The following is a 12,046-nucleotide window of genomic DNA, read 5'->3' as shown; positions in this document are numbered from 1 at the left end:
GCTAGCGAGCCCGGCACCAGAACCTCGTTCTCGTTCAGCTTGGGCACGGAAACATACAGCGTATTGCCGGGGTTGGCTTCAGAGGGGGTAAAGGTGACTCGATTGACCTCGCGCTTGGCCTGCATGGCGCGTAATGTCTTTTTGTTGTATCTTGGGCGAAGGCTCTCTGGAACTGACATTGTATTAATACACCGGCGATTATTTTCTTATTTAAAAATAACAGAATTGGAATATATTGCTATGGCGGACGGCGGCGAATTTGGTTACGATGAAAGAGATCCTCTCATAGATCATACAGATGATCGCGATGGTGATGGTGATGGCGACACAACAGGGGCGTTTCAGCCGGGTTCTTCGTCAACTCCCACATCTAACTGGCAACAACAGCGCATTACGACCATGAATCGAGACGACGATCGTCAGGAGTTCTCGACGGAAAATAGATCAGAAGCTGATCTGTTTGACGAGTACCCTCAGGCAGATCTTTCCAAAATTAAAACATCGTATGACGAAAATGGAAGGCTTCAGGTCGCCTTGAAAAACCCAAAAGGCGTAGAATCTAAGCGTACTTTTCGTTTGTTTAGCAAAGACAAATCCACCGGAAAAATGCGTTTGAACAAAGCCATAGCTAAAAGCGTTGAAATATATCTGGGGGAAAGCAAAGAATATCAGCTTGAAAGAGAAAGAGGCAATCTTAGAAAAGAAATTGAAACGAATGAAATACTTGAAAATGACTCAAACGCCGTCTTCCAAAAAAGAGCGGAAGCGACAAGAGAATTACCGACGCTAAAACAGCGGTTCAAGACCGTTTAGCAATGAGCTAACCAGATTGCTACAAAAAAGAAACGGAGCACCTTCAGAAACGATTGAGTTGGAAGAATTCACTTTAAGAGAGAAAGAGCGCCAAGAGAAAGAAAAAGATTTACAGCAAAAAAAAGAAGAGCAAGAACAGATCGCAAATGATGAAAACAAAACAAGCTCAGAAAGGGCACGAGCGCGCGAAAGTGCGCAAGAATACGTCAAAGAGCTAGCCACTATCGAGGATGAAAGAGAGAAAGACTTACAAACGCTGCAGCTGAGAGATCGGCTCAGAGAGAGAGTGAAAGCCATCTTCAAAAAATATGGCTTCACCGTTACAGCTGTTTTGCTTGCAATCGGCACTACCCTCGGTGTTATTCTTAGCTCGCTCTCAAACGGATTGAAAGAGGTTGCCAACGACGTGGGAAACGGCCTTAAAACGCTTGGCAAAAAAATAGCTGGCATTCTGCCAGGCCTCCTTGGCGCGGTCGTCAGCTTTGTTTTTCGCACAGCCGGCCAGGTGATCAGCTTTCTTGGTAAATACGCTTGGCTGTTCATCCTCGCGGTTGCCGCCTTCCTCATTGAGCGCGTTATGAAACGGCGTGACTGAGCACAAATGCCGCCAAGGCAAAACCTGTAATGAGCCATATCTTGTTGTTTTCGTGGGCCGTCTCTGTGTTTGAATGAACGGGCTCTGTGTTTGAGTGAACTGGCTCTGTGTTTGAGTGAACTGGCTCTGTGTTTGAATGAACTGGCTCTGTATTTGAATGAACTGGACCAGTTTTTGAAGTTGGCTTAGACCCGTTTTGCCTTTTTATTTTTGAAGGGCCTCCTTCCATTAGGGTAACGCCCACTTTTTTTGTGTCTGGGTTCACCGCGTTGTTGACTCCGAGTCGCATTCCTGGCACTGCCTGTTTCAGCTTGTTGTTGTAACCGACCGTGCTTTCTGTGTTGATTACCATCTTTGCTGGCATTAACCAAGCGCCCGGACATACGGCTAGATTAAGCCTCACTTTTGCCTCATCAACCGCGAGCTGGTACCTTTGCACGCTCTCGGCCAAGTCTGGTTCTCTTATCGTGTCTCCCACCAGAACAAGAAACTCGCTTTGGGCTTCTTTTGCTCGGCCGCCAGAGCCGAGAATGCTGCTGCGGACGTTGACTTGCGATCCCAGAATGCAGTAAACGAAAGCCTCGATTGACTGGTTGATTTTCGACAACCCCGCCTGCGTCAAACCAGATGCTGTGTTTGGCGCGAACCAGTCCGATTGGGTATCAGAAGGGGCACCCGGTTCGATGTAATAAATCAGGTTTCCTTGAATTGCTTTCCCACCTTCATCACTGAATTTGTTCCATCCCGGGTATTGCCCGTATAGACGTAAACACTTCCAAGCCCGTGGTTTGCCCCGTGTGTGAAGCGAAAATCGCTCGAGGGGTCTATCCCGAACTTCCCGCATAGCCTTTTGTATGAAGCAACGTCATAATGATTATTAAATTGGCTGAAAGCCGGGTCTCTGGGCAAAGCGCTCATGCTCTGAATTCCTCCTAGCTGGTACAAAATGCGCCTGACTGTGAAATACACGTGGAAGGTGTAAAAAGCTCTTATCTGCGGTGGCAGGTTTATTCCGTTGTCAAAGATTTCACGTGAAATTCCACACCCCTGTGTCGCGCAGAAAACAGCGAAGTTGAGCTGTTGCGGCCAATATTTCATGCCAGGCCCTCCTAACCAGTGTTTTGATTCGGTTCCAGAAGTATGTCTGAGTTTGGTTTTTTGAAATATTTCTCGGAATTTTGTCGTGAAATATTGGTCAGGCGTGACGTAGATTTTGATTGCGTCGTTGAATATTTTCTTCAAGCTTGGCGCTTTCCCGTCGAAAGGTTCCGCGGGGATGGCCAAGGAAACTTTTGAACCAAGTGGCGACAATTGGTAAGGAAAACCGCCACTGTCTCCCAAACCGAGCGCCTGTTTCATTTCCACGCTCCAATATTTTCTGTCCGAACCGAAGACGCTTTGTAACGAGCCTTCGCTTTCTTTGAAAAACACCTCTGCGGTTGTGTTATTTTTCTCGTCGATGCTTTCTTGTGAAACGAACCGGCTTTTGTCCGCTTTTAGAAAGTGGTTTAAAAAATTTGTCCACGCCTTTTGCTTTGCGATTGACGCTTTTTTCAAAATCTCAGGATCTTTCCACATATTCGCCATTGTATTTGAACACAATTATGTTTGTTAAATATAAAAATGGTTGTTCTCACTATTGTCACACAAGAGAACGGAGGGACTATCTATTTTGAAGACCCGATACCGAAAGTACATTTCATGAAACTCATATCTTGTAGTTTATTCAACAGCTGGGACACTTTGAAAAAAGAAGGTTCAGCCTCCTTGGGAGATAAAGACAAAGATAGAGCTTTGTCAATTAGAAAATTACTCCCAGGGCATTATAATTTAGAAAGCATGGCAAAAGAAATAGACGGTCTGTTCGACAAATATGGCTATAAACAGTTGGAAACAGAAATAAATCAGCCTGTTGGCCAGCTTGTAATCAAAAATTTTGGGGGAAACCGATTGAACTTGATCGCGATTTAGCCAATTTGCTTGCTTAAACGGCTTACATCTCCAACGACATATTTTATTCATTGTGATTTGATCGACAATGAAAATAATCTGTACAATGGCAAAAAGTCAGATGTCTTAGCCCTGTCTGATATAAAAGGGAAGCCTTTTGAAAAGGTAAGCTACCAGGGTTCTCCGCGACAGGTTTTGCGTGACTGCTCTACAGACGAGTTTATAAATAGCATCACTATTAGCGTCAAAGATGAAAATGGCGAACTCTTTGATTTCAAGGGCTTCCCGTTTCTTTTTGAATTAGAGTTAAATTAAATTTGTTTATATACAATGTCTTCAGCAAATGTGTTACCTTCCGCTCCTCCCTCCGAGCCTCTCTATCCAGTACTGGCGGCGCCTTCTGAAAATTTCCGCTTGCAAAAGATCAACGAGATTGCCAACACTTTGGACCGTGAGGTCGGCCACTATCGCCTCGTTGCTAAGAAATACAAACGGGCAAGAAAATTCGTTAATTGGAGTGCTGCCGGCTCCAGTGTTCTCTCGGCAGCGTTTTCCAGCGCTAGTTTTGGCTCCGCTCTGTCTGTGGTTGGCCTGCCGGCAACAGTTCCTTTAGGCGGCGCTGGGGGGTGTTTCGCTCTCGTTTCTTTGGGGCTGATAATCGCCAGCAAAAAACTTGATTCGAAAATAAAAAAAACATCAAGACATTACCACGCTCGTCGTTGCCAAGAGGAATACAATCAACAGACTGCTCTCCAAAGCTTTGAATAACAACGAAGTGTCTTCCCACGAGTTTGACACCATCCTTTCCGAGTTTCAACAGTATAACTCACTGGAAGAACAAGTCCGAGCAAAGATGCTTCGCCAACCATCAAAGAGAAAGCTTGCTGATGTTGATGTTCGGAAACTGGAGAAAGACATCCGCGGCAGACTTGAAGCTGAACTGATAAAAAAAAATAACAGACCCCCCCGCTTCGAACTGACTTTTAGAAACAGACGGTTTTATTTGCATATTATAAAAAAAACATGATTGTCTGCTTCCACTTGATTGCTTTTCTCGCCCACGAATATTTCACGCCTGAGTGGCAAAAAAATGCGCGTGATATTACACGCGAGATCGTTGCTGGTATCCTTGAGGCGAATTCCTTTGATGACGATGAGGTTTTTTACTAAGAAACACCCACCTTTTTTTCGCTAACGCTCCCTGCCAAAAAGGAACCATTCATGCCAATCATAACCATCCCAGGAGCATACTTTTAAAAAATTCTTGTACTGGGGGCTGTTTTCTATGAGAGGTATTAACTCCATCGGGGGGTTTAGCGTTACTTTATGAATAGTTCCCTCCCTTTCGAAACAGGGGAAACAACAATCCTCGAAATAGCAGTCCGGGTATTCAAAGCAAATTATCATTGGTACAATCTGCTGCTTGTGTTGACAGAAAGGCAGTTTTGAAATATGCTCGTGTACCTTGTCCCAGCCCAATTACGCTCGCTGGCAAAGCTTTGTGGTTACATAATCTTTGTAAATTTTCTCACTAAGCTGTGGAGGGAGGTTTTGAATGGCATCGGAAAGTTGACAGTTGGTTGATTGTTCGGCTGCCATCTCGGCGTATATACTTGTGCAGATACTTCTTCAATAGGAAATATTTCTGTGACACTTTGTATTAGACGCTTGACCCTTCTTATCGCATGACGCCGATGCTTGGGAATCGGACACATAGAGACCACTGGTTCTGTGACAGATGTGTAAACAGAACTGTTTTTCAGCTGCTGACCCTGCATATCCGATCCGCGCTTCTTTTCACATAGAGACTACTGGTTCTGTAACAGATGTGTGTCTCACAGACACACACACATAGAGACTACTGGTTCTGTGCACAGCATGTGTAAACGGAACTGTTTTCAGCTGCTGAAACAACTGCCACCGTTAAACCCGATGGGGGTGGGTGGGAGTTTAACGATGGGAGTTGTTTCAGCAGCTGAAAACAGTTCTGTTTACACATCTGTCACAGAACCAGTAGTCTCTATGTGTGTCCTCCGAAGTCGCTTCTTTCGAGACGAAATTCTTCGGGATAGCGGGCACTTCAGAGGCTGAAACTTAGGTCAATGGAAAAGCTGAATGTTTACTCGCTATAGGAGAAGAGAAAAGAAGTAAGCTTTTTGGAGTGAACTTCTCCTTTAAAAAAGTACACAACAGTTGCTAAAAGAGACTTGCATGGAGTGATTTGCGTATTTTGTTTATGGAGATTTCCTTGTTTTGTTTGTTCAATTCATTCGGTTTGGTTAAATGCTTTTTGATGAAATAAGGTTATTGTGTTGAGTATTAAAATAAGTGTTTTATAGCAGCTCCGCGCTTTTTAGGGTTGGCTAAATCTATATGTTATGCTCACTCATGTTGTATACATGTATATGGTTTTTATTAATCATAAAAACATTGTAGGAGGCGGGTAGGATAATGTGTTCAAAAGACTTCTTGAAAAAAGGATGAGGTATTTTTGATATTTTTAGAACTAGCATTCTATTTTTGGCTTCGAACGAAATCTTTATATTGGTTCTATGAAAATTACTACTGAAAATTTTAGACCTACTAAAAGGTGGCAACTTTTTTATAGCTCACGTGTCGTTTGTTTTCAACTCTCTTGTTACTCTCACCCTCAGTGAATAATAAAAATGTCCTGATTGTCCTCACTGATCAGTCCCTGACAAAATGTTTAATCACATTCCGCTTAGTCGGTGTGGTTTCTTCCCCACAAATCTCTTTTTAACCATGTTTCCATGGTTACATGACATTTTCTACGAAATTGGAGGCTTAAACCCTTAATAAAAAGTTTGCCCTCAGTTAATGAGCCTCGGAACGAAGTCAAACATTTACTGCACACGCAAACAGGCAAATTATGAAGTTTAAAACCCAGCAATGAAGAACTGTGTTTTACTTCGCTTCCGTCAACGATAAAAGCTTAAACGGGTTCAAAGTGTCTGCTATATGCCAGGTGTCAGTGGTGAATTTCGTTTCAATTTGTTTGTATTTTTTCCCGGGTCATAGGGTTGTCGTCATAATTACTCATATTTTGACGGGAGTTTAGCACGCAATCCTTAGTTAGGTTGAACATTTTGACGGCACATTTGAATGTTTCACTCTTTGTCGTCAAGGAAAGTTAAGTCTTACACAAATGTTGATGAAGGAAACTCAGTGAGAGAATCAACGCTCTGGACGTGACACCTCTATTCCGACGCCATGTTTTTCAAAACTCTAACCAGTTTTTTCGACCACTACGCGCTCTGTATAAAAATACCGTGAAAACTGCAACAGTAAACATCTTTTCGCCTCAGTCAACCACTGAAACACGGGGAACCCATGCTCGTTCTCCTTGGTTAACTGACGTAAATAGTAACATGCAAATCTTTGAGACAGCTTTGTTTGAGGACAATATATGCGGGCTGTTTGCCCGTACAGATCAAAGTCACGCCATACAAAACTTTTGCTCAGTCCACCTCTATACGTTTTCAGGGCACAGGGCACAGGGCACATTTCAAACTGTAATATACTTTCTTCGGCCACGCTAAAACCGCGACACTGGTGGGTACCATGTAGTCACGCAAACTATCTTTCAGTTTTGACAGTGACATCATCCTTTGTCAAATTACTAGTATTTGATATCTGCATATTTATTGCATATCTCTCTGTTTAGTTCGCGCAGACTAGGTCAACCGTAGAAGTAATACAGTCTCTACGCTAGGTTCGTGTTTTCTGACTTCAGGCTACTCTTTCAAAGAATCGTTCGATGAATCAGCACTGTTGGTCGATCACGAATTGGTGAGTATATAACTTGTTGTGGCATGCATGCATTCTGTAAGTGATAACATGAGTTAAACAGTTGACATTTGCGAAAAGTTTATTATTTCGGTTTGCTGCATGGTTTTGGTTTGCTGTGAACTAATGGTCCTTCTGACATATAAACGACCATTGTTTGGCAGCTAGTAGCCGACTAGTAGATGAATTAATGCCGTGTAGTAAAAGAAAATACTGCGCCACAACACTGTGCGTTGCCATGAGGAAGTTATCACCCGCTCAGTCAATTTCAGCTTCGGAGGGCTTTCGCCTTCAAGTAGAGCTGTGAGATCTCATAAAGAGTCAGTTCCTAAAATAAATCTGGAACATGAAACAGAGTTCTGATATCGTTGCTTAGCGTCCGCTTATGCGCGGGTCAGAAAGAACGTTAATACTATATAACAATGGCGCTAACGTGAAGTTAATTTGTTTCATTTACAAATTTATTTTGTTGTTCACGAATGTTTGTCCATTATAATATTCTTTCTTTCGCTCGTGATGTTGATAGAGCAGGTTGAGGGTTGGAGTGAGATTTCAGTTCAGCTTAAATTTCGGCGACAATTTGCATTCAGCAATGACTTTCCATTGTTGTTTAGGAGACGATGCTTGCATTACGTCACTGAATTTATCATGACGGAAATAACTTGAATTACAGTATATTAAATGGCGCAAAATACAAAGGTTCAATAAATTACAGGTCTCATTTCAAGACCGCTTAGTCAAAGATATCTGCAGTAGTACTAGTGAACGAACGTCTTCCAAGTTAGGGTTTTCACCTGTTGAGCAAAATCAGGTGAACTAGTATTGGTTCAAGACAGATATTTCTTTTTCGGTCTTACCCTGCGTCCAGACGATTATTATTTCCTTTATTTCATCGAAACAAAGTCCCTTTTCCGCGTAAAACACAAGACGTTTTAGGCGTCTGAACACAGGTTCTGCTTTGTGTACTTATAACAACAACAACAAAAAAACCCGTATAATACATGTATAACATTTTTCAAATCACCAAAGGCGCGAATGGTAAGACGACAGCTCACGATAGTGCTTCGTTCATGATTTCGTCGTTTTATATCTGTGAGTGTGTGCGAAACTACTGATGATATTGATAAAACGGCGTGTTAATAGGGCCGTCGATAAAACCAGGAGCATGGAACATTCTGGCACATCTCGGAACATGGAAAATTATATAAAAACAGGAGCCATAATCTGTGTAAAATTAAATAAAGAAATAACCAAAAAAGCTAATTAAAGAAAAAAAAAAGATAATTAAAAATAAATAAACTGGTGTTCACGGGCCAGTGTAAACGCCCATACATGTTCATGTCTACAGGCAGATAAGTGCGAAAAGTTTTCATTCAGAGTAATTTAAACGATGGTTTGAGTGGGAGAATTTAAGCCTTTCCTTTTCTTTAAATCGCCCCTTGGACAGAATCTGAAGGTTTGCGATGCAAGTAAATTTATGGTGTAGAGCTGTTGTAAAACAAGCAAATTCCGTCTGGCAAGTCAATAAATCATCAGTGCTCGAGTACTTCGAATTAGTTTAGACAAGAAACTATATGCCGTGTATAACCATGGGAAATCTTGTATGCATGTCTTTGACCCAATAAATTGAATAACGAAATCAGAAACTTATGTAGACTGTAGATTGTTTACAGTCCCGTGTTTTTCGGTCTACTTGAAGAGTTGGAACTCCACTATCTTGGTTTTCTATGAATGAAAGAAATATGGGAAGAGGACAGAAGCCCCTACCCTGGGGACAGGTACTCTCCCCAGTTTTCGGTAGCCAGTTTTTCATTTTTTTTTCATTTTTTTTTTTTTTTTCGCAAACTCGGAGCTGAAACCAGATAATATTTTTATTCATTTATTTAGCTTTAACTTATTTTTCTTTCTACGCTATTTTAAAATTTTATTTTATATATTTTTCTCATAATCTATCTCTTGTCTATCTTATTTAAGGAATGTCACAAATGACCGCTGACTAGCTGTAGTGTAGCGATGCTAGAGTCGGTGCTTGAGTTATTAGCTTTACTAATGGATTAAATTACGAGCTGCGAAAGAAGCCCGAGCCCGCGCTCCTCCCCTCTTCCAGGAGCGGAACGTATAAGTAGACCGGACTCTAGAGAGCGGCTGCAATCGAGCCTATGGGTCAGCTTATAGTTCCGCTTATTTATGCCTGCTGTCTCTTTTTTTGCATATGTTTGGCCACGAACTTTGAGCTTTAAACTTTAATTTTATTTTGTTTTCTTACATAAAGTTACAATTGCCTGCCTCCCGCAACTAGTTCCAAAACTAATCGAGGCGGGGGCAAGAGTTGATGTTAAAAAGGAATGTAAGAAAAAAGTAACGATAATATTTACAACAAAATTGCAAAAGGTAGAAAAACTACTGGTAACTGAAAACAAAGTAACAGTGTAATATGCACATACATAGGCGATTAGAATACTATTATCAATAAGCTATGTTAGTTTAGAAAATTTCTGTGTCAGTTGGGAGACTTCACTGTAGTCATATTCACGTTTTAACACATCAAGGAGAAAGTTTCTTTATTTTATCTCGGATCATGACTTGGTGTTAGAGTTACGTATTGTACTGGTTTTAAGAAGTTGATTCAGTAGGTTTATTGGGCTATTTTTTGTATTGATTTCATACATCAAGTAGCACAAATGCTGGAAAACTAAGAATGACTTTGGAAAACACTTGGCTTTAAGAAATAAAAGGTTTTCATGTTGTCAGGTGTTCCGAAAGAGAATCAAGCGCAGTGCACGTTTTGGCGGTAACCCCATGCACCAATATTGCTCTTATAGCATAATTTTCAAGTTTAGCTAATAGGATGCTACGGTTAAATGTGTCAAACGCCTTTTTAAGATCAATTAAGATACCACATGTATACTTTCTGCTGTCCATATTGCCGTATATAGTGTTAAGAATATCTAGTATTGCATGTTGTGTGGTTTGTTTGCTTCAAAACCCATATTGGAAGTTATAAAGTATATTAAAGTATATTATTTTTGTCAATAAATTTAAGAAGTCGGTTATATATAAACTTTTGAAATATTCGATTATAAGTCGACAACAATTAAATAGGTCGATAGTTTTCAGGAAGAGTATCATTTTAAAGACTGGAACAATCTTAGCGAGCTTAAATTTTGCTGGGTAGATCCCAGAAAGAATAGAGTGATTAACTATTTCAGCTAGGGATATTGCTTGGGTTCTTCAAGACAGTTGAATTCCTTTTTACTTTCTCATTTACACTAACGTCAACGCCGTTTTCAACAATAATCATGATGGTATAGTGATTGTAAAATGTACAACGATAATGATAATTTCCTTTTTACGATCACAGCCCGGTGACCTCCTATCAAATAAGATAGTGACAGAGTGAGAGTTAAGGCATTATCTAGCGATATTTACAACCCAGGGTGACTAACGCTATCCACCGGATACATCGTGGATAAATGTTAGCAGAACAAACTGCACTTTCCTGTGATAGTGATTTCTCCGGTGGATAGCGTTGTTAACCCTTTGAAAAACTGGTATGTGGACTTTTGATCTTGCTTAAAGCAACCGCCTCCAAAGTTAAAATTATTCATCTGCTCATTTTTTAGTTATGAGTGATCAACATGCAGCATATTTGGACTGCTTTTTTAGCCACCTTGGCGTTTGTAGCTTTGGTGTCAGCAATTCAAAGGGAACTAGAAAATACAGATAAACACAACTGGCATTGGATTATGAAACGGTCGACTAACGTATTAGGGGTAAGTTTGAAAGTTAACCTGTAGCATGATGTCCTTTATTCTAAAAATCTGGATCATTGGATAATGTAATTCAAGAGTTCGATTAGTCTTGTCATCACTGGTATATATAAGCATTTATACCATGCTCTACAAATATGGAAAACGTACGTGTCATTTTTTGGGGTCGTTCTTATTTTTATTTTATGTTAATTGTCTATATTTTGAGGGCGTTTAATTTTAATGAAACAGTTGTTCCACTCGCGCTTGTTGGATATGAGATAAATATAGCCAACTCGGCACTCTCTCCTATCCAATGTTTCGCCTAGTTGTTATATAGTCCTAACGGTTTTTCAAATATTCTGTAACTGACGATGATGTTAGTAACATTGAAATATGTCTTATGAATTAAAAAATGTCGCAATCTTCTTAAAAATTACGATTTTCTTTCTGCTGTCTCGACCTTTTAAAAAAATGCCTTTCCTTTTATTTCCAATCGCCTCCTATAGCAGTAAACCTCCTTGCCTCACTGTTCCACAAGCGCTTATAATCAACCTTCTGCTGAATGGTTAAGGCAAACTGTGAAAAAAATCATTTGGGTTTTACTACATAGGTAAATGCTATGACAAGTATTTGATTTCTGTTTTTATTGGCTGATTGATTGTTTGTTAATTTTTGCTGTTTTCTTTTTCAGTGGCAAAGACTGACTCCTTTCAACAACCCTCCACGATATAGTGCATGTGATGTTGACTTAAAACAGTCTGATCCTCAGCCAAACAATTGGCTGTTAAGTGATCAAATCACAGTCAGTGAAGCTAACAGGATCGATATCACTGTCCGGTACAGCATCAGAGGTTGTTCTACCTTCCCCAACATTGGAGGATATCACTGCGTGAATGTTTTTGACTTATACGTGCACCAATCAGACCAGTTTATTACAGACTCGGATCTCTATCCTGACCCTCTCAGTAATTCAGTGGCGTATAAAAGAATAGCAGAAATTAATCAGACTACCGATAAAACAATAAGCGTCCTTGTTAAAGGAAAACACATTATTTTAGCATTCCGTAATTATGGAGCCTGTAGTACTCTTTTCTCTGTTAAAGTCACTTATAACGTTTGCGAAGATGAA

General features: G+C 40.6%; 2 protein-coding genes across 3 annotated transcripts in view; one reads left to right on the top strand and one right to left on the bottom strand.

Moving 5' to 3' along the window:
• Positions 1-2,093: 2,093 nt before the first annotated feature.
• LOC145480326 (uncharacterized) lies at positions 2,094-3,316 on the bottom strand. Its single transcript, XM_081458619.1, has one exon. It carries the CDS (start codon positions 2,993-2,995, stop codon positions 2,102-2,104), a length of 894 nt encoding a protein of 297 aa, XP_081314745.1. The 5' UTR covers positions 2,996-3,316; the 3' UTR covers positions 2,094-2,101.
• Positions 3,317-6,975: 3,659 nt separating this feature from the next.
• The window catches only part of LOC145481831 (ephrin type-B receptor 1-B-like), a 20,112-nt gene continuing 15,041 nt past the window's right edge, over positions 6,976-12,046 (top strand). The window contains exons 1-4 of one of the 2 annotated variants that reach the window (XM_081460377.1): positions 6,976-7,168; positions 8,865-8,943; positions 10,789-10,938; positions 11,609-12,046. The exon at positions 11,609-12,046 is cut by the window's right edge and continues 217 nt beyond it. In XM_081460377.1, the coding sequence (XP_081316503.1) occupies positions 10,804-10,938; positions 11,609-12,046 (573 nt within the window). In that variant the 5' untranslated portion in view covers positions 6,976-7,168; positions 8,865-8,943; positions 10,789-10,803. The remainder of the gene's footprint in view (positions 7,169-8,864; positions 8,944-10,788; positions 10,939-11,608) is intronic. The other variant, XM_081460376.1, reaches the window with a different exon arrangement.

Source organism: Orbicella franksi, chromosome 3 (assembly GCF_964199315.1).
Source record: "Orbicella franksi chromosome 3, jaOrbFran1.1, whole genome shotgun sequence".
NCBI lineage: Eukaryota > Metazoa > Cnidaria > Anthozoa > Scleractinia > Merulinidae > Orbicella > Orbicella franksi.
The sequence above is the reverse complement of the archived record's forward strand: the minus strand, read 5'-3'. Positions and strand labels throughout refer to the sequence as shown.

Coding starts and splice junctions, on each gene's coding strand:
- LOC145480326 (XM_081458619.1), bottom strand. CDS start 2,995: ATGGCGAATATGTGGAAAGATCCTGAGATTTTGAAAAAAGCGTCAATC.